The following is a 23,633-nucleotide window of genomic DNA, read 5'->3' as shown; positions in this document are numbered from 1 at the left end:
TTCTACTTTGTACAATATTCAGTAATATAGTATTAAAACTTTTCCCTTATCATTTGAATGTGGCAGATGAGAAATGCTTTCTCTGGATGACAAGATGAAACAATCCCCTCTAAATTAGGACCTCGGTGGCTAAAGTTGTATTTGGAAAACAGGAGGAAGTGTCTGGATGACTATGAGCAAGATGACCTTCATCTTACTTTGTTAAGCCACTAAGTTTGGCTACAATCAGGCTATTGAGGATTGTGTCTCAGGATAGTAGATATGCATCTGTTAGAAGTATTGTACAAAATTTGTGGTTCCCAGAAATTACTAAAACTATTTTTTTCTCTTTCTACAAGTAATTAGTGTTTGAAGAAAAGTTATTTTAACCTTGCTGAGTGAAGCTTTTTGTGTGCGTGTAGTATTAGAAGGCAAGCATTTTGTTCATTTGTTTAATTTGTTTTGTTTTGTTTTTAAAGAAACAAAAGGATATATACAGCAGAAGAAACCAGCAAAGGGCTTCACATCTTTCTTCTGTCTTCCCTGACAGCCTTGAGGCCCCTTGAAGAAAGAACCAACAATTGTCCTCTGACAAAATGGTTGGTAACCTTTTTCTCCTCGCTCTGTTTATGACCAGTTTGTCACAGGGCACACTTGAAAACCCTAAGGAAAACTTTGCCAACACATTTTGAAGAATGTGTCAATCTTTGTAGATACAGCATATGATTACAAAGCCACCTCCATCTTTACTAACTGCAAATAGAAAGTTAAGAAATCAAGTATTTAACAGCTAGAAAAGAGGAGGAGTCTTTTCCTCCAAATATTACAGGCTACAGGGCACAACACTGTATTATTGCCATGATTTTGGCCAAGAGATCGATATAAACATTTGCAAACAATGTCAATAATATGTCTACTGAAATCATCAACTGACCAATCAGAGCTTATTTTCTTAATGTTAGACGTAAGCTTACTTTCTAAGAGACATTCACTAAGCTATTAATATACCAAAGAGCATGATGGGGATAGAGCCCATCGAATCAGGTTTATTACTGCTTATGAAACTGGTTCCCAGTATCAATGCTTACAAGTAGAAAAGGCATACAGAAATACAGAAAAGGCAAAAAAAAAAAGAAAAGAAAAAGTACATATTAAACTATGTTTCTTAGAAATAACTTGCATGTCATATGCTATAGTCAGTAGCTATAGTCCATATTTTTTGTTATCCAGTAGTTACTATTAGCTGTTGCTGAGCTGTGTAAGAATACATAAATAAATGAATGAATGAATAAACAAGGAATAAATGGCCAGTACAAGCTCTGGATACTGGCTAAAGGGGCAACAAGCAGAAAATACCACTTTTGTGCCATACTATGGTCTAGGTTACATGTCTTATTTTATTAGTCTATATAATAATATCTTTATGTAAACTATTTTGGGAGAGAGAACTCTGTTTCTAAGAAAGGATATTTCGCACTGCAGTGTAAGTTGAGAACCAGGATGATCTGTACATGAAGGAGTTTCCTATTTTAACTGTCACAGATAGGGCTAATGACAAGGAAAATAAGATACATCAGTTTCTGATAGTGATAATAATCAGGTAACTGTCACTGAATTTTGATCTTTTCTTCTTCAAGAAACACCATCTGATAGAAAGTAAAATCCACCAAAAATTTTTAAATAAAAAAATAGTGTATCCTTTAAGAGGATATTATCACCAAGCCCTGGGTTTAACCAGTGGGCTGCAGAGTCATATCAATGCATCCAGCCTGGAATTCTCTTAATGTTGAAACTGGCCATGGATAGCTCCTCTATCCTCTTTTTAAATTACTTTTTAGTCAATAAGTCACCTTTGATACATATTTAACGTTGGCAAGAGTAGATTTCCAACAAAGATCCATTCTGTTTACCAGCACTGAAGAAGTACTTGTTAAACTACAGCCTCTGGGTGGCTGAAAGGACATAGGCTCCAGGTGTATTTCAGGAACTGCCGTGTGACCAGCTGGTCACACATACAGCAAGAAGAAATCTTCATTGCACCCAGCAATACAATGTTGGATGAAATAACAGATAAACAACCCTGTAGTAATCCAACAAAAGTTGTCCTGGGCAAAAGAGGCCTTTGAGAGCAAAACTGTCCAGAAGAGGGGCAGATTCTGTGTATGGAGCTGCAGCCACAAACCAAGAGAGATGACATGATTTGTATGTGCTCTGCAAGAAACTGCAGGTCAAATTTCAGGCTTGTCAGCAGCTGTCCCTTTGTGCATAGCAGATGTATCCAATTTGATTACTATAAAAATGAAACACACATATGTTTACATATATAATCTGAAGCCTGTCGATGGTACATTGAAAAATAGCCTTCAGTCTCAGCCACAAATCCCCAAACTCTCAGGAAAGAAATGACTTTATTAGCAGACGCTGGGAGGTACACATTGCTTAAGGCCCGTAAGGCTTCATAAAAGAGCGAGGACAAAGCTGATTAGCCAGAGAATACTGCTCTGATTTTTCATCTTCTCCCACACCATCCATTCCTCATCTTCCTTACGTACCAGATAAAGAATCAATGTATAGTTCACGAGACTATTAGTACTCATCATCAAAAATATAACAAGATTGGTGAGCACTAATATTGCCAAGGGCCTTGGCTCCCAGTGATTTCCATTGTTAATGAAACCCCCTTCTGTTGCTAAATTTGTAAAGATGTTCTAATAACATTTTAGCAAAATGATTGCTCTGGGGACAGTTTAAGATCTCTTTGTATAAACCAAAGTCATTAGGAACAAATGAAGAAGCTCATTTGTGTGTAAAGCATGAGCTGAAAAACCCACAGAACCCATAGCTATGAACGGTACAAATGAGTCCTGTGAGATTCTCGGCATCAGGATCACAGAGAGAGAGGGCCCCTTCCCTTGAAAGTGGAAATTGTTTATGAAAATGTGAATATCCCCTCAATCATTCCTCTTTAACTGCTGCCCCAGAAGTAAATCTTTTAATGGAATTTTATCATCTGGGAAGGAAAGCTGTGCTTATTTTTCTATAGATATGGTACACATCATATCCATGAGCACAGAGTTGGTTTCTCCTAGCTGCCTTCGAACGAGACGAATGAGGTAATGCTTAGCCAAGAGGAAATGTGTTTATCTTTTAAGGGTACTATAACTGCAGGAATGATTACCTAATTAGTGTAAACTGTGCTGCATTTTTTATTCTATTCTCATGTCAAACAGGATCATGACAGAGTTCACTTGTATGATAAAAGTTCTGAAGTTATACAAGTTCAGTGAACCATTTTGAAATCATTTGCTTTTGTATTTTGGTGCTATGTTTTAGCCTTTTTTACAGTGCTGAAAGCAAATGCCTGAAAACTAAATGTTCTGGGGTAGAAGTTCAAAAATAGGCAGGTAGAAAAATAAAGGCATGCATCTTTTAGAAAACATTTTTTACTCAGTTAAATAATAATGATAGTGGAATGGGACTCAGATATTAAATCTGAATAAACAAGCACTTTAGTTATTAAATAGAAAATTATGAAGTAGATTAATGAATTAAGATGAATAATGAGGAAAATTCCAAAGATTTTGTCCTGAATACTTTCTCTGCTACACTATTTTTTTTTAAGGTAGAAAATCAGGACTCATTTAAAATAACAGTTAAGATCTGGCTTAAGTTAAGATATAAATAGCAACTAAGAATGATATCAGATTAATATTTAATGATATGACAAAATACACTATTTAATATAATGAAATATATTATTAAGGACAGAATATAACACATATACAATACCAGTGCATTAAGTTTTAAAAACACAGAATGTTTATGATAGGAAGATAGGCTGAAAGGATAAACAAAGAGAATATTAATAATGCTTGCCTCTGGGTTTGGGGCTAATGCTTAAGTAGCCTTTCTTCTTTTATCTCATATGTTTCACATTTAATAATTTAATAACTTGTACAATTACTTTGGAAATAAGTGAATGTATAATTACATTGATGAAGATAAAATTCTATTACTATTTGCATAAAATATATTCCCACATAGGAAAATGCTATTGAATAATATGTAGAAATAATTCTGATGATACAGTTAAAGTATCTCCTGGAGGAAAATTATACTTGCCAAAGGAAAAAAAAATCACATTATTTAAAAATACCAATTTTGATGCTTAAACAGATATGGATCTATATCTAAGCAGGTTCTCGGTAGACCTAATTTGGCCAGTAACTGCCTCTAGGACTTGGCAAGTGCAGGTCATTGCTCTGGGCTTTATGTTTTATCCTAATTGGATGGGGCTGACATACATGAGTTCTAAGGTCCCTTCCTGCTCTGTGAGTACAAGATTCTTTTCATTAAAAATTGTATTAACATTGAAATGTGGATTTGATTATTTTCAAAGACAATGAAAAAAATTGTCAAGTCACTAGACTCAGAGTAACTGTTTCTTTCAGTGGTATTACAGATGCCACTGATATAGAGGTGGTTTATCTTTTAATTATTTGTAATTAATTTGCAGTTAATTAGTTCATCTGAAAGAGTGTTTGCTACTCTACCTCTAAATTACAAAACAGCATTGGGTGAGGCTTCCTCATCATCCCTCCCCATCTTGTTCTGCCTTGTAAGTAGTGGTACTCTCACTTCAGCAGAACAGACAACCTATGACTTTAAAACACCACGCTGAAAACAACTTGCACCTACAAAGGTTGACCCTATTCATAGTGACCCCAACCCCCATCTCTCATGCCATCCCTATTTATTAGTCCCTTGGCTGCTGCAAACAAAGCCTTCTTGAATAAAACTTAAAATTGTTTAGGAGAAATGTGTGACCTTTTTGCACCTGTGTCAGTTTCCTCATCTGTAAAATGGAGATAATAATTCCTTACAGGTTTGTTACAAGAATTAAATGAGTTAAATATTCATCCAGGGCTTGGCACAGTGCCTGGGATATATCAAGGGCTCATCACGGGCTTTATCTAAATGCTGTGCATAGCCAAGCCCAAGGGACATAGGAAATTGTCTCAATATGTGGTAATGGCATTCCTCCTCTTCATTATTTTTATTGCTATTATTATTAGGTTGAGGTGGCAACAATATTCCTAGTTTTCCAAATGAGTACTGGACTAAAAAGAAAGCGGAAATAAAGCTTTTAGACAACCTCATCAAAGTGACTAATTATAAAAATTGTAACTGACAATACATCTCCAGTTTAAGGCATTGCAATCAAATGCACTTTTATAATCCTACCTACCTTTACTGGTATGCTTGTCAATCAAATATGCCACTGAATCCCTATGCAAATCCTGGCAACCAGAAGGAGTACTGTTCTTAGGATCTCTGTGAGGTCCCTAGCAAAGGGAGAGCAGAATCCGGTGGGACGAGTGCAGGAAGTGACGAGGGGGTTGGCAGGGAGGACCCGCCCACAGTGCTGTCTGCCAGGCTCCTTTCTGGCAGCAGTGAGGGCTGCCCCATATCTAGGAGCACGTGCTTACGTTTGCTCATTCCCACTGAACCCAAAGCACAACAAAAGGGAATACTAAAGCAAAGGAAACAAAAAAATAAGGCAGTTCAAAAACAGCCTGTGTAGTCCTTTGGACCTCAAAACATAGAGCTGAGAAATCTGGACCAACTGTATTTAAATTACTGTGTTTTGAATGATGTTCAATGCAGCTTTATGTTTTAATTGTGCATATTTGCAAAGAGACATATGCTGCTCTTTCTATATGAAAGGAAAAAAGATTGCTGGGAAGTGAGGAGTCATTTTAACTCAACATTCCAATGTATCAAAAGATTATATTTTAAGATAACTGCCCTCCTTTTAAATGGATTTTATAATTAAAATGAATGTGCTTTGAAAGGGATGGTCACTTTACTTAAGCTAAATAATATATGTGAAATTTTATTTTAAATGTTTAGGCACCATATGTAAAATAACTGTCATTCTGACCAGGTGGGAAGCAAGAGGGATGTGAGGGCCAAGTATCCAGGCTCTAAGATCTCTTTATTGAAATATAATTGCAAAAGCACAAAAACAATAGAAACTAAATGACCCTGACAACATTAAAGAGGACAAACAGGAAGAGGCATCAAAGAAAAGGTAGAAAGACAGGAAAAACACAAGTGAGAAATGTACAGAAGCTCAAAAGTTCAGTGTAATGAAGACAGGGATGACAAAGACCTACAAAAAGTTAAAGGGGAAAAAGGCAAATTATTAGAGAATTTGTGAATTCACTTGTCTAAAGTTTTTCTTTGACCTGGATTTTAAACATTCTACTGAAAAGCCTAGGATACTGTTATTTCACATTTCACAACCCAAAACCCTTATGACATCTAGAATCAATTATACCCTTAAGAACTCAAAAAAATCAAACTCTTTTATAACGAAGTAGAAAAAATAAGATATCTGTGATGACTCACTCTCTAACAGTAAGCAGCAGGCTGCTAGTATAAATAGCTCTAAGAGCATAACATAATTTAAAACTTAAAGAGGTATACAGCTGTAGTAGAAGTTGTGAAATAGCTGATAAATTGCCCTATTTATAGATGCCTGTGTTAAAGATGAGATTGTTGTCTGATAGTCACATGCCTAGTATCCATTCCTCTCAAGGAATCTGCTCTACCCTGATCCCTGAATATATAAGCTTGTTCTTCACTCAGCTCTGTCAAAGCACTATAAATCTAAGTGCCTGCTCTGATATGAAGTGTGTGTGTGTATGTGTATAACGGTGTCTGAATCATAGTGATTAGGAACCAGGACGTTAGGTTAACTATGACGTTGAAAGATAATGATGGAAATGGCACATTATTATGAGAGTGATTGTATACGCATTGTTCTCATTCAAATCATGACCCAGGCTTGAGTGTTTATGAAAACCCCACTGGATGACACTGGGCTCCACCTTGACAAATAATTCAGGTTGCCCAGGAATAATTTAGAGCAACAGTCACTGCCTTTTGTATTCTTCACACAAAGGTTGAAAATTACACAGATTTACTGTATCCATCAAAATACTACATCTACAGATGTAAAGGCCTGTGCAAATGTGATTTCCCTTCATTCCTAATGCACTGTCAAGGTTACTGTGGCTAACAGGCTGATTCTCCAGCCTGGGAAGAATCAACTATGGCAATTTAGTTAATTTTTAGGCATAACCACTATGCAATATGTAATGTATTTTTTTCTCCCTTGAAAGGCCCCCAACTAAAAATAGATTTTACTTTGGCCAAAGTAAATTTTACTGTGTGTGTGTGTGTGTGTGTGTGTGTGTGCACGCACATCAACCAACAACAATTCTGCTGGTTGTCAGAGTTTTAATAGATAGATTCATTACACAAGAAAAGGCTCTACTTTTAAAAATAGAGAAGTATTTTTATTCCTATCAAACCCTCCATGTTCTATGGCTTCACTGAAATATACATTGACCCTCCTGTGAAATCTGGGATAAAATTCATACACATGTATGTGTTTTAAGGAAAAAGGATAGGTATTATTAAGTGTTATAATTCAGTTGATAGTTAAAAATAGTTGGGAAGAAATCAGTTTCCATTATATATGACAATAGAAAATTACTGAAAAAGAAATAATCTGGGTTCTGGAGAAAAGGAGCATGTTAACCATTATAAAAGTGGATGAAAAAGTTAAAAAAATAAGCTAAAAGTCATTATTTTGCATTGGAAGGCACTTGTAACAGGAAAACACATACTTTTAAAAAGTTGGCAAAAATAGTATGGTTTTGTGAAATAACTGAAATGTAAACACACATATATACATGTCACTGACAGGTACTGGTTACAGCTCTGCACATGTAAGAAAAGAATGAAAAAATAGTGCCAATTAAAGTCTGAGCCATACTGTTCTGGATAAAATAAGTCGCTTCAATGTTTTTCTATTTGACTTTTTTAATAGTCATTCAGTCATTAGAAAGCCATTAATAGTCTCAAGTCTAGAAAAAAAAGAAAGGAGACTTCCTTCTAAATATTTAGAAGTGAAGGGATCCTGCAAATCGAGGATGGGTTCCCTGCTGTGAATTCTAGGGGTGTCTCTGTATACTACTCTCTCTTCATGCCACAGACGACACCTGTATTTTCTTTTCCAACACAAAAAAGTAATAGTAGGAGGACTGATGAAAATGATTTTGTCTGAATTTTGTGAGGAATAAGAAGAAGCTACCTTCTCCATATCTTCTCTTATCCCTCCATTTCTTGATAGAAAGCTGAAAGAAGAGTAGGATGAAGTGATTGAGTTAAGAGTTTAACTTGCTATGTGCAGTACTCCTTGATAGTCCATCGAACCAAAAAAAAACAAAACCCAAAATGTTGACAATAAACCAAATTTTGAATATAAGGCAGAGGTTAAAGGTGTGTGTATTGGTTTGTTAGGACTGCCATAACAAATAACCACGAACTTTACAGTTTTAAATAATAGAAATTTGTTCTCTCACTATTCTTATGGCCAGAAGTCCTGAATGAACAGCTGCTTTCTTCTGAGGCTCTGAAGAATCTGTTGCATGCTCTTTCCTAGGTTCTGGGGGCTCCGGCAATCTTCGGGATTCTGTGGCTTACAAATGAATGACCTCAATTGTTCCCTGTCTCCACGCAGATTTCCCTGTGTCCCTCTGTGTATGTGGCATATGTTTGCTCTCTCATAAGGACACTTGTCACACTATTAGGGCTCACCCAAAATACATGAAATGTCATCTCAAAACCCTTCTTTCAATTATGTCTGCAAAAAGCCTACTACAGATAAGGTCACATTCGCAGAGTTTAGGGTTTGGACATAACTTTTAGAGGCCACTGTTCAATCCATGACAGTAGGTACCTGTGCTTATATTTTTCTGGTTATTGCCAAGAAATTACAAGTCATCAAAGCTCTTGCTCACTTCCAGTTATTTTAAGAGCTTTATATATATATATATATATATACACTCACACACACACACATATGTGTGTATGTATATATATATATATACACATATATACATATATAATATTTAATATTATAAACAAACAGTATTTGATGTTATGGAACATTTTTAATCAACATTATCATAATGCTAAATAAATGTTATTAGGCTATCATTAGAAAGAAGACTAATATGACCTGTTTTCCTTTTCATTTTGAGATAGAATTGATTATATGTACAAAATCAGTCCTAAGTCTTCATCACAAGGGGGGAAAAATAAACAAAAAGGAAATACTGATGTTTCAGAAGGAATCTTCTTGGTGCTAATCCATTGTTTTTATTATTTGGGGGAAACGTGGAGGACATTTCTTCTTTATTGTGAGTAGTAGCATTTGCAACACACCTTACAGTCAATGAATATGAACCCATCAGTACAATCTACTTTCTGTGGGTAAGTAAAAATGTTCTGGATGCTGCAAATATTTTTTGTTGGTGCTTCAGCTATGGTTTAGTAAATAAACATGATTGCTATCCTAAGTTTAATCAGCATCGCCCCCCGGGTTGCCCATGTAAATCCATATTTACTTAGCCCTAGTACTGTGATAAACAGATGATTAAAATAGAGCTATTCTGTAACTAATCAATAGGCATATCTCTTGATTGATGACACAAAAGTGCAATAGTGTTATGCCTGAAATTGGTATAATATTAGGCAAACAATACTAGCATAATAGGAAAATTACTATTGGCAGAAATAGGGGAAAAACCAATTATACCTAAAAGAAAAAAAAGTTAAATTAAATCCAGTCACCTTCAAAAGCTTACTTCTGTAAAAATTAAAATACCTTGAAAAAATAATATTGACTATTTGCCTCTGTGCATGGCGTAGTAATATAATTTTTAAAAAAGTAAAATGTCAGGAAAAAGCCAAAAGTGTTGTGAAAAGGAAAACAAGTGCATGATTATTTCTGCATTTTAAACTAGAATATAAAATCGTTAATGCATTTAGATTACAAACTAAATGTGAATGTAAGAAAATGAATAGAAATAATGCACTTACTGGAGTTATATTAGCTCTCGAGGCAATTAAAGTCACTACTACACCAAAGAGTAAATTAAAAATACATCCAGATTAGTTAGTCCCTCAAGTAGGTCATGCAGTCAAATATTTATCCCATGATGGACTGAACTGAGCTAGCATGTACTGAATTCCCCAACTAGTGAGGAAAAGTGGTACTTTCAGTGTGATTACAGAGAGGCTTAGGGGAAAGAGAGAATAAAGTCCTCATCTATATTCAGGTGCAGCCACTACTTAACGAATCTTCATATATGACCTCTACTTATACAAATGGTTAAGCCAGGTAGTGATTACTGGATAGGAAAAAGATTTTCAGTTTAACGAAGGAATTCACAACAGGAATAACTCAGATAGCAAGCACACTCACTGTATTTCATATATTCTTTTTCTTCCACATAGCTTTTCTAAAATACCTCTAAGAGAGATCTCCTAAACTGTTGATGAAGGAACATCATCAATTAAATGGGATTTTTGCTCTTCTCAGCAAATAAAAATAAAACAAACTGATTACCTGAGAAAAGAGCTACAAAACTTTAAGAAGATGTTCTTGGGTCAGGACCAATTCTGCTCAATCAGCTAAACTTTCTGAAAGTACCCAGACTTTAATCTTGAAAAATTATGTTGCTAAGGATGGCCATTGTTATACACTGTTCCTTCCACTGAGTATCTCCTTTCCTTCTTGGCCTAGTGAATGTGTTCCTTTCCTGTAGGCCTCAGATCAGTTGTCACTCTGCAGAGATGTCGCCTCACCAACAGGTGTAACTGTCCTTTCCTTGTAAATCTCCTCTCTGGGTTCTCAAGATAGTTGAAATCTTGTAGTATTTGCATGGTATCTGCTTAGTATCAATTTACCCCTTTGGACTTTAAGTTTCAGGAAGACAGAAACTGTGTCCTTTTGCTCGTCATTGGGTCCCAGGTGCCTTTTAGCACATTGCCTGGGACGTAGCAGAGGCTCAAGGTATATTTGGTACATGAATCACGTACTGTAAAGTCTGAATTAATTATATTAATGTAGACTTATTACTATGGAAGAAGTGTGCAATATATTATTTTAGAAAAACCACGTGACTAATAACCAGATATCTCATTACCGAAAGGTGGCCCAGTGACACTGATCCGTCCAATAAGGGATGCCGCATATTAAGTATCTTATGTCTTAGCTTTAAAGAACTACAGAAGGATAAACTGATAATAAGATGCAACGATGGTGATTATTTTGATGCTAAGTGTAAATTATTCCAGATGTTCTCAGACAACTTTCTGCTTTAAAAATTTTCATGAGTAATTGCTAAGTCTGTATGCTGGAGTTAAGCAGATAATAGTTCATAATGAGGTGTCTGCCCATAACTACTGAAGTATAAAGTTCAGAGACAGAAAGGTGATGATCTCTTAAGGATTTTATCCAAGCATATGTTGAAAGTAAACAAAAATATGTGCCTTCAAGTTTTGTGATGGAAAAAACTAGCTCAAAGTACTGTATAAATCTGCATTGCAAACAGTAAAATAAGTGCTTTACTCTACTCCCTCACCTCAATGGGTCTCTTAGAAAGGACGTTTCAAGCAGTGTGCATAAGGTTCTGTATTAACAGTCTTGCAACTGTGCACAGTATGGAATAGCCAAATGAATTATAGGATAGGGTTCTGTATGACCTCACATACAAGTAAAAATGTGAACAACTAAAAATACCTGTCAATCAGTTTAAAGCTACTTAACATAATCCACTGAAAATATAACTAACCTTTAGAGCATCCTTCTTAAATTCTTAGAAATCAAAAGTTAAATGATTTCTGATAGTCTAATGAAAAAAAGCAGTTTCTATGCCAGGTATTAATAGGAGGTAAAGTGTTCATAACTTGACTTGTAAAAGCAATATTGACTAATGTAGAAAAATAATGCTTTGAGTAAAATATTTAAATATGTGGGAAAATCATGAAAACAATTTTGAAAAGAAGATATAAACCACCTGTAAGGCTGAGAGCACTGACGGGAGGAGCAAACACGTCCGACCCTGATGACGTGTCAAAGGTCCCGGCTGCTGCCCCCTCCCAACCTGAAAAATGTACCTTACGTTAGCCAATCCTCGCACCGCTGTAAATCTAAGCTCTGCCTCCCTCTACCTTCCTTAAAAACTCGCTGCCTGTCTGCTTACGCGCACGAATTCCCCAGCCTCTATTTCTGTAGACTGGGGAAATCTCTCCCGGGTGTTTGCATTCAAATAAACTACCTGGCCCTTTGTTGCCTCTCTTTGCCTGCTTATTTTGGCTAGAATTTATCTTACACCACCTATTTTATAATTCAAAAGAGTGCAAGTAGTTGTATTTTTAATGGGGAATGAGTCAAAGTAAAATTAAGAATTCTGTAACATTCCTGAAGACACCTAAAGAATAAATTCCAGACATAAATTCTTAGATTATATACCATTTTTTACTTCTCTCTATCTATAACTAGAGCTATATCTTTAAATAGGTAGATAAAATTATTTGGATTTATAGTGGAAGGGATTAATAATAAATGAAAAATATATGAAAATTGGTAGAGGAAATAAAACGACTTTTAGAACATACTGTAAATAATGTTTCAAGGGCCACAATTTGTGTCTGGATTATTCAATGTTCTACTGAATATATCCATTCAATGTGATTTCTCATTTCTTAGCCTGGAACCCTCTCCTTGTTATATTCTCTCCCTTAAGGCATTTTATCTGCCTCTCATTCTTTTCATTTCTATCCATATCCTGACACACCAGTCTTCAAAATGAGGTGTTCATACCTCTGGGGTAAGGGAAGACTTTTCAGGGGTACCTATGAATATGGATAATATCATGGCAATCAAATTCTCCATTCTAAACTTTCACATAGTTACTTCTCTCTTACAAAAACCGTACTCCTACTTTCTCTCACTTTCCAGCAGAAAGGCATATTTATTTACTCATCTTGAAGCTTTAGAAGGTGCATTTTACTGCAGCACTGAATAAAAAGAAATTTATAAATATTGGCATTGATATCTAGAAAATGAGTTTTCAAATTTTTAAAATTCTGAGCTTCCACAAAATTTGAAGAAGAGCCTAATCAAGTTGTCAGGTGGTAATTTAAAATTTTGGTGACAGATGACTATGTGATTTTTGGCACAAAACATGGAAAGATTTTGAAGAATTGTGTTACATTGCTGCAAAACACCTTCCATTCCCACCTATTTATTTTCATGTATTCTTAGCACTTTAAAATAAAAACATGAACAGAATTGATGGTAAAACTTCTCTTACTTAAGCAGTGAGTAATACCTGTGAATATGTAAATTAATTGGGAAAAAGGCCAATTTACTTTTACTTTTATATTTGACATTTTTTAATTTTTATGTTTTGTTTATCAATGTTTGCAATGTATTTGTGTTAACCAATATATTTACAAATAACAAATGTAATGAAAACTCAACTTAGAAAGAAAATATTAACTGGATTTTATGAAGTGGAAAAAATGTGTGTGTCTGTATGTGTTGTGTATTTTTTATTACAGAAAAGTATGATATGGTGATCTAAAAATGATTTTCAAGTAGAAGTATATTCTATTAGGATACAGTTTGGGGAAGAAGAAAAGAATAATATAAAATTTATGACTATTTTATAAGAACATAATCATATTTTTAAATGGCTAATGGTCTGTATAAAATAGCTACAGTGTTTTGATTCCACTGGATACATTTAGAGATCTTGAAGGAATTTTATTGAAAAAAATGTCTGTTTACAGTATGCTGGAAGTTAAATATTTGCAATTACCTAAATGTATGATGGACATTTGGGATATAGACTTTAAAAGTGTTGTTTTAGGCAATTCATAGCCATAAGGTTTGAGCCCTAATGGATTATTCTAATGAATTGTCATTAAGGCTTTCCTTCCTCTTACCCTTTATATCCAAACAATCATTAACTAATATTACTCTTCTTCAATCATGTTCAAATACATCTGCTTCTCTTCATGTCCACCACCTGCTCTCATGGCTGGAAGTTTTCCCTTGAAATCGCTGATTTGGTCACATTCCCATGTAACTGTCTCAGACAACCACAGCTTTCTGCTCAGTTGCAAATAACTGAGTTCCATTTTTACATTTGCATGATTATTTTGAAAAGCTCCTGTCTCCCTCCTATACCCTCTCCCAGCCCATGCCATTAATCTTTGGGGTGTTGTAAGGGCATGAACCACACCTTCTCAATGCCAGCCAAGAACCAGGAGCCGGCATTAGTGGAAGGAAGGAATGCTGCCTTCCAAGAATGTCTAGCACAGTGCCCAACACATTATAGCTGCTTGATATATACTTACTGTATACATGAATAAATGAATATATACCCTTTAATTGTAAAATCAAAACAGATACAATAGTGGACAAATTGTGAGGAAACTGTGTGATGTATGTTCGTGCACAACAAGCATGAAATTTTGGACTATGAGAGCTGATGTAGGCATGGCAGATTTGGGGGCAATACCCTCACTTTAGAAACAAGGTTGAGATTTGAAGAAGTTAACTGGCTTGTCTGAAGCCACAGCTGTCTAATGACAAAGTAGGAGCAAACCTAATTTGGACAACCCTGTCCTTTCCATTACTCCATACAGACTCCCTGCTGTGTTCAACTGTCTGCAAAACGCCTATGCTGGTAAATGAGCACTAAAATGGCAGATCTAGGTGGCATAATTTCAGCCTATGAAAATTTGTAGTAGGCCAACTTACAGTAAAAAGAATACAAAAAGCAGTGTAAAGAACAGAGGCAACAGGACCATGGAATTTGGACAACTTGGAAACATGGACAATAAGTTAGTATCTATGTTTTAGGGGAAGAAAACATGAGGTTTCTGAACCACACATATATAAACTGTAATGGAAAGAGCCTTTTGTCCTTTCACCTTTATATTCTTATGTAGGAAAAGCAAACATTGATAGACAGACAGCAGACACAAAGGAAAGGGCCTCTTTTCACTGTGAGATAAAATGAGCTATGGCTGCTGGAGGGCCATGTGCCATAAATAGCAGCTGATGAAGGGGAGGGAGGAAAAAGTAATATTTACCCGGAGCCCAACACAGGAATAAAGAGCAAATATCCTCCTGCTCCTAACCAGGAAACTCTATGGCAATATGGCAATATTTTGTTTTGCATTTTATGTTACAGGGTTCATCCTTACATCCTCAAAGCTTACAAAGAGTAGGTCTATTATTGAAGGCACTCTGTAAATGTTCTATGCTGTTCCTACTTCCCCCTTAAAATTCACAACACCCATACACAAGGGTGGTCAAAACATAATAGGAGACAATTCCAAAGTGATTGTTTTATGATTTTCTATACAAGCAAGCTATTACATAGGCATTCTTTTATTTACATAACACTCACAACTTCTTTTGTTAATAATATTGGCCTTTTTCAGATGATGAAACCAAGTGATTTTCCCAAGGTCATTTGGTAAAACAGCTGCAATTTGATCACTGGTGTCTCTGACTGAAGGCCAGTAGGCTTTCCCTAAACCAGTGGTTCCCGAAGTGTGGTCCCTGGACCACAGTGTCAGCATTACCTGGGAACTGTAAACACAAATTCTTGGGCCCCATTCCACCTACTGAATCTTTAAAATATTTTAAATCTTTACTATGTACTGGTTTAAACCTTCACATTCTGGGGGTGGGGCCCAGCAAACAGTTAAACAAGTCCCCCCAGTGATTCTTAGGCACAGTTGGATTTGAGAACCATGGGCATAAGCCACGTAGCACAGCCTGCATGAAAACTATTGCTTATATGCATGGCAGAGAGTACTTAAGTCCTGTTGGAATTTTTTTTAATTTGCTTTGTTTTTATAATAATTTTTTAAACAAACTTATGTTACTGATATATGGTAATTTGATATACCTTACAGGATCACATGCAGTTGGGCTAGAAGGTGGGCAGTCTGGGGGTGGAAACCCAGATCCACCACCTATTGTTATATAATCTTGGCAAATTATGTAACTTTTGTGAGTTTTGGATTTGTCTTATGTAAAAATGAAAATAAAAACGGTGAGATGATACATGAAAAGCACTTAACCCAATGCCTGAAATGTAATAAATACTTAGCAAACATATTTTTCATTATGATTATCATCATTAAAGACAATAATGTTAGTAACATTATAATTGCACAAGTAGTGAAGCTTATGTATTATGCATGCTGCAAAGCTCCCAAGATATTTCTCTACTTATAATTTTTATTATGAAATGACCTTAATTTTTCTGATTTCAAAATGAATTTACATTTTATTTCAATTCAATAAACATTTTTGACTTCCCACAATGTAAAAGGTATTCTGTCACTTCAGGGTGTTTTTTAAGTAATGATACTAGTTATCAATTTATATGTTAGGGAATGTATATCACTATCTATTGAATACTTTTTAAGATTAAATACTTTAAATAATTACTCTGCATTAGTTTAAAGCTTTAAATTGTACCTTTAAACATCATTTGAAAAATAATTATCATGAAATTAAGAGGCTGTATTACTGTGGACACACACTTAATTTCAGGTTAAAATATTTATTGAAAGAAAACCCCAGATTGCCATGTTATGATCTCCGTGTAGTTAACTGTACAGTCTCAATAGTGTTTTAATACAGAGATTTTCAAATAAGAATCACCTTCAAAAATAACATATTCCTGTACTCAGTGAAGCTTAGGTCAATTATTTCTCGTTTATTTGTACCGATTAGTTAAAGAAATGAATTTCTGTCCCTTTTATTATGCTTTTGATACATACAAAAGGACTATTATCTTTTCTTTGAAGTGAAATTTTCAGGTCTCACAGCCTCCTCTCATAGCTCGTGTTTTCAGGATCTTTTTATCATTTGTATTGTTCTCTACCAAACGCTTGGCAATTTGTCTCTTCTGAAATGCAGTGTTCTGCTGAACTTAGTCAGCAAGTCACAGCCTAACAAGACCTGAATGTAGCTCATGTGTTTTTATGTATGACATCACCATGACAAGTCAACACACTGTAGCATCTGGATATTTTAACAGGGATCAGAATGTCAGCCATTCAACATATCATCCAGAGTAATCCTTGAATCCTTCTCTCTGCTGCTACCATCTCTAGCTTTTCATTGCACTTTTTGGTTCTGTCACCCTTCCCTGCACCAACTTTCACACCCATTTCATTTTCCAGAATACAGTGTCACTGATTGGACCTCACTCCCCAACATATCAAGGTTGGGATGCATAGTGGCACAGCACCCCAAATATTTGAAATCCTTGCTGCTTTTATGTTCTTTAGATTTATGTGTGTGTGTGTGTGTGTGTGTGTGTGTGTATACACACAGCATCTCCTGAAATATTTTACGAGTATACCACTATATTACCTTTGTTTTTTTTAAATGATTGTTAAGATTCCAGTTAAACAAAAGCAAGCAAACAAAGGTAACTGGTCTGTTGCTTCCAGCACATTTAAAAAGAAATCTTGGCCTCCCCTTCTCTGACTCAAGAAAGTTAAACTCAGCACCAACTACAGGATTGCATTATTGTCTTATTAGTAAGATGTCATCCAAAAAAGACAGATCAAACCTCTGATCTTCACACACAGGGAGGTCAGTGAGTATCCTGTACCCTGGCTGCAGGAGGTTGCCTGTGTATGCTGGGGCATGTCATCTGGCTGGCTGAGCATATCGTAAACAGAAATAGTTTCACTTAGCACGTTTACTTACCCAGTTACAAAACAGAGAAAAGCAGGAGAACATAAAAATGAGGAAGGAAATAACAAAAGTACCTTAAAGTGTTAGGCCTACATGTAATTATTTTACCATGAATAAATGGCAGAGCTAACAAAACTGAAGTGGACTGACATCTTTTGTATGAAGTTTCATTTTTAAGGGAATTATGGAAGTGATGGATTGATGAAATTCCCAAGTCAAACATTACCGCACTCATTAAACTAAACACCAATCCAGTGCCTCCTGTCTGCCTGGAAGCTGCCTCCACCCACCCTACGTACTCAAACACAGTCTCCCCTGCCTCCAGTCTGGCCGCGTGCGCCTAGCAGCGTCCTCCTCACCCTTCATGAGCAGGAATGTGATTCTTCCAAGGCAGTGATCCCTCCCTTTGTGTTCATACCTTGTCTTGGGCTTAGTTCTTGCTACTTGTTGACAGAGCTCTATCTTCTATTAATTTTGAACTCTGCTTCTTCTCTCTGCTTTCTGGCTACCACATGGTATTAAGAACTGTTTTAAAAACTGCTTTTTCTCTATAGCTGTATTTCTTAAATGTGGGAAGTGATATTAGTCTTGAATACTCTAGAGAAATTATAGTAATGCAATGGTATAAGTCCAGTTGTAATAAAATGATATAAATATGTTAACATGGGTACATTCATTAAAGGGTTTAAAAAACGATCAGCTCTGAGAATAGGCATGTGTCTGTAGCAAGATAAAAACAAACAAAAAACAAAAGGGAAGGCAGTAGAAATCACAATCTTCAAATATATTTCACTCTTTTCTCTCATATGTATATATCTATACTCTTTTCTCTCATATGTATATATAATTATATATCTTAATAAAATTTTAGATATATTGATTTTGTGTAAATGTTTGTTTTCATAGCCTAATTATTTGTGTTTGAACTGAAGAAGGTGGCAGAAAATAGGGGGAAACTTTATATAACATTTTCCATATATAATATCAAGTCTTCTAAAATAGATTTTAGAAGACTTAATAAAAATCATAATCATTAGTCAAAATTTTAAAAAATGGGGATGCTTTAGTTTGAGAGAAAACTGGTGACAGATCTAATCACTGTCTTCATATATGATGGATCAACTGAGAGATGACAGTGATAAAATATTTTCCTTCTTAGCTCAGTATAAGACCAGAAACAATGAATTTACAGGACAAACAGGAAAATGCTAGAGAAGGTGAGATAGTATGACAAATTACTAAGTAATGCAGTGAAAGATTTCCCTCACAGATTTTTAGAGCAGGATAGCTACCCTTTGATCTAGAATCAGTGATGTACTAAATTAAAACCTAAAGAACCCTTGTCAGAACAAATAACACTTTGTTCCCTTGTAGGTTACACTGTCCGTGGTTCTTTCTGCTCATGTGGAATAAGTCTCTCTCTCAGTTGCCCATGGAGTCAACCCAGTCACTCATATAAGGGACAAGCCCAAGGTGGAATGTAAAACAAGATCATTTGAAGCAAACTGCCCCCTAGCTTCTCATCCTGCTGACCAGTCTCCTTACCACAGTGGCCAAAGTTGGGAAAGGAGTGGTTATAAATTGTCCAAAGTGTAGAAAGAAATGGAGCATAAAGGTCCTTGGAAATACAAAAACACCTAAAAAGGCTTAGTGAGAAGTTCATGATCTTTGATTTTTTTCATGTTTAATATTCTTTTCATTAACATTAACAAATGACATTTAGGATAATATTTTTTATCAAAGGTAATTCTATTAATTCTAACCTCACCGTCTGCACTGAAATGCTACATTGTGAAATTCCAAGATAAGATATAAGTTTAAGGTCCTTGTCAAGGATCATTAAAAGAGTAAAGATATCTTTCATAACCTTTTGTTTTCAGATTTTAATATTAACATTTGTTATGCTCCTTTATGTCATATGCTTGCTGTGGATTTATGAATAAATACCACGACCTTTGGAAACAACCTTAGAATTTGGCCTAAATTTAATTGTTTTGTCCTCATGGGATAGCAAAGCCATCAAAATTCAAAATAAGCTAAATAAGGGCCAGGACTAAGAAAGTTAATTTAAAACTGAAAACATTCCAAAGATAGGTGCATGTGGCTTTCATGCTGCATTGTCTTGCAATCTGTGAACCTGAAACAAAGTTTTACATATGTTTTCCTTGTCTTGTTTTTCTCCAGTTGATAAATGGAATGCATCCACTGAGAATCTGAAAGCAGTGTTAAATCATATCAGTGACACAGGATTTGGTTCCATTTACCTGTTCCTGTTGCTGGAAATCCAATCTGAAATAAGCGTGGATGCCTGTTGGTGACAATGCTTGTTGCCAAAACTGCACGCCAGCATTATCACTTCTCTGCGCAGTTCCCTGGGTATCACCAAAGGGGAAAAGAATTAAAAAGTAGTGTTAATATCTGGGGAGAAAGGGTCACTCATTATATAACAGTAGGTAAATAATAGCAAAAAATATGGAACTCAGATACGGAAATCCTGTTTTGCTGAGTGAGAGATTTTTAAAGCTTTAAATTTAAAACTACCATCTCTAGCTTTTCATTGCACTTTTTGGTTGTGAATGAACAACCAACTATAAACAACTATAACAAACTATAGAAGTATTAAAAGAATAGAGGCAGAGTAGCAGTTAAGCATACCAACATTCTTCTCTGGAAGCAGTGCTACAGTGAGAGGCATGGGTCCAGATTTCAACTGTACCATAAAGGTGGATCTTAAATTAACACATGGCAAGGAAATGCCTTTGTTCTCAGTACCAGGCAGTGCAACTGTGCTCAGTCCTCCCAGGAAAGGGAAATAAAACATGCAAAATGAAAGAAAGGTGGTCACACACTGCTAAAGTCACAATGGTACCAGTAGTATGTTATTGTACAGCTCTGGGGGGAAAAGAGGCGGGCAAGAAAATAAAACAGTACTCATGTTGGTAGGATGCTTGAACAAGAGATCCATTAAAATTGTTTTTTGGCCATCCAAGCTTGATGTACGTTGTTGCGACTTGCTTTAAAATATATTCCTAAATGGAGGGGTAGGGGAAACAAAGATATTATCAGTTGTGTACCTCCCCATGTTATTAAAATTATATAATAAAATTTAACTATTTTCTAAATGTACCTATTTTAAAATAGCAGTAAAATTATGGGCATGGTAATGCTCTTATTACGATTTTATTCAACTTAGTATTTCAAATATAGGAAACAAGGATAAATACAATTGCAACAGTGGAAGTTTACTCTACTTCCTGTTGAATGACTAAGTAATTTGTACTACTGTGTATTTTCTATGAAAATTTTTATAGCAAAACAAGGAACTGAAGAGTATTGATGACACCCATATAAAAGTATGTATAGTTTATGAAGATGAACACTATATTTATGCATTTTATATCAATATTGCATATTTAATGCAAAACTTTTAGGTAGGCCCAACCCAGAACTTAGCATTGTTGAACCTGACATACACAGTATACTTTTCCTTAAAAAATATGGTATTTAAAAGTCACCAATCCAGTTAATGATACCTTTAAATATCAGTGGCAATGTAAAATATGCTCTCCTCACTTTAACATGGTCCTTGAATTGTGTCAAGGGAATGAAAGCACTGAAATTACAGTAAAAGCAAGTCTTCTCTTTACCTGAAATTGAAGTGTCTGACATGATATACTATTCTACAGTGCAAATATATACAAAAATGGATTTTACTTTCACAGAACTTTAATATTGCAGTGTCTCTGTGTTAGGGAGAAAAGGAAAGTGGAGCAAATATCTGTCTAGCAGATAAAAATTATACCATAACTGTAACGACACATTTCTTTGCATGTCTGTTGTAAAGAATTAGAAAAAACTAACAAGGAACAGTCAAGCCAGGATTACTTCGATTAAAAAAAAAGATTAAAACAGAGGGTCTTTCAAGTAGGCTTAGGATAAGAAAGAAAGAAGCAACTTTGATGGCCATCAGACACTTTTGAGGGTGCTAATGAAGAGACTTCATGCCATGGCAATCTAGTGTCAAATAATTCCAAATGTGTAGGTTAATCATCAGACATAGGATGATTTTATAAGGTACAGGGCAGACTCTTAAAATAACTGAAGGAAAATAAATAATGGCTTAAAGGTGATAGAAGGCACAGAGACATATTTTCATGTACAAAGCTTCCCTGGTGATAAGAAATATAGGAATCAAAAGTTCATTAGTAATACTTAATCCTAGTCTTATTCAAAATGGTTGCTGAATTGGATCAGGTGGCATCAGCAGTGCGATTTTGGCTTACCAGGCTTTGAGTTTAGGAAACCGGCTCAGGTAACATTTTGAGATGTTTGTCATGTCTTCCTGTCTGTTAGGATTATCTTTGTTTGCTCTTCTGTATCCCCTTGGACCCAATTATGAATGGGCTTCTGACTCAGTGTTGATCTTATCCTTGTTAATTAAGGAAGTGAATTGAATTCACTATGCCCTTTTGGATAAAAATAATGACTACGAATCTTTACTGAAACTGTCTATATTCTGTTAAGATCTTTGGGATCCCTCTGCCCATGTTAAGTCCCTTTGTGAACACAGAGCCCTTTAACTCTTGGAAAGTCAGTTTGAACTTTAAGGATTTGCCATGTATATTTGTTCTTAAACTCTGAGGCATTTAAGCTTAATGACACTTTGAGACCAGACTGAAAGCAGCTTGTATTAAATTTCTTCTCCTAGTAATAGTCCTAGTGTTGCGCAGGAAGTCAGGACGAAATGAAAGCACAAATTAGAAAAGGAACTAAAAGAACTTAGTATCTATTACATACAGTAGATAAGGAGAAAGTAAGTTTGTCATCAGAAAATAAGAAAGAAGAAAATATATCTTTTTACATTGAAGACGTTGTATTTCTCCATTCGGTCCAGTAATTTATCTAGAGGATAAAGGGCTCGGCTGGCAGCGTGCCAAGGAAGAAAATCCTTCTCCTCAGACAGGTATCTGATAATCTCCAGGGGAATATTCTGAGGCAAATAGCCAGCTCTGCACAGTCAAAAAAGTTCATGTTAACTATATGCACAAAAGATAGATATGCAAAAATGAAGATCTTACTTATGTAAATAAAAGGCAGAAATCAAGATTCATCAAAGTATAAAGAAGCCAAACTCAGTGCTATAAACATAAAGTTACTCATTTTGAAAATACAGTCCTACTTTTGATACCAATGCTCCTTAATATATACCAAGTTGGAGAGAGAAAATTCACATGAACACAAAAATATCAGAATGCATATTTTTAAAAAGGCATGAATTGTGGAATTTGAAAAAAAATCAACTCAGGGTATTTTTCCTTCACAGAAACCCTTCAGGGGTCACAAGTAATTGAAAATAATCGATTACTGAAATGAAATTTCAGTTTCTCAGTACATTCTCTTTACTTTTCATGTAGCTCTGTATAATGCTATTTAATAGAGATTGTTTTCAAAAGGATAATTAAAGTGGCAATTTGCAGTTTTGACTGCATCTATGTTACAATATAAGCATTTTTCAAAACTGCTTGTTTTATTTTTTTAAAATTGCTTTTTATAACACCTATGAAAATCATAGTTAGATTTTAATACAGTCCAAGCTATAAAAGTGTTCAAAGAATAGATTCTTCCCATATATTATTTTCCTTTCAAAATAGGTTCTGTGTCCCGTTGGGCACCTATGTCTGCTTCTTTGGAAAATCTGTAGCTTTTCCAAGTTATCTGAACACATGTTGTCCATATTTATAGAGGACTACCCAAACAAAGGAGCCAAAGGGAAGACTATATCTCTACTTTCCAGTAAATTGCATATAAAATCTTTGAAAAAAATCAAAGCAATAGAAATGTCAACAGTACATTAAGAGATGATTTGGCCTTCATGTGTCTGATGCATACATACGGTGACTGTGTGTATTTTGCTTGATTTGTTTATACATGAATAAACAACCAAATGCAGACTTTTAACACAGAGAATGGGTAAATATGAAAG

At 35.2% G+C, this 23,633-nt stretch overlaps 1 protein-coding gene across 1 annotated transcript in view; it reads right to left on the bottom strand.

The window, feature by feature from the left end:
- Positions 1 to 23,633, bottom strand: part of TRHDE (thyrotropin releasing hormone degrading enzyme) — a 395,556-nt gene that overhangs the window by 14,764 nt on the left and 357,159 nt on the right. Inside the window, exons 13-15 of the mRNA XM_036930808.2 lie at positions 22,512 to 22,659; positions 20,582 to 20,679; positions 19,915 to 20,022 (exon numbers count right to left, since the gene is read on the bottom strand). Of these exons, the coding sequence (XP_036786703.1) occupies positions 19,915 to 20,022; positions 20,582 to 20,679; positions 22,512 to 22,659 (354 nt within the window). The remainder of the gene's footprint in view (positions 1 to 19,914; positions 20,023 to 20,581; positions 20,680 to 22,511; positions 22,660 to 23,633) is intronic.

This window comes from Manis pentadactyla, chromosome 10 (genome assembly GCF_030020395.1).
Source record: "Manis pentadactyla isolate mManPen7 chromosome 10, mManPen7.hap1, whole genome shotgun sequence".
NCBI classification, from domain to species: domain Eukaryota; kingdom Metazoa; phylum Chordata; class Mammalia; order Pholidota; family Manidae; genus Manis; species Manis pentadactyla.
Note: the sequence above shows the minus strand (reverse complement) of the source record. Positions and strands in the feature narration are given on the sequence as shown.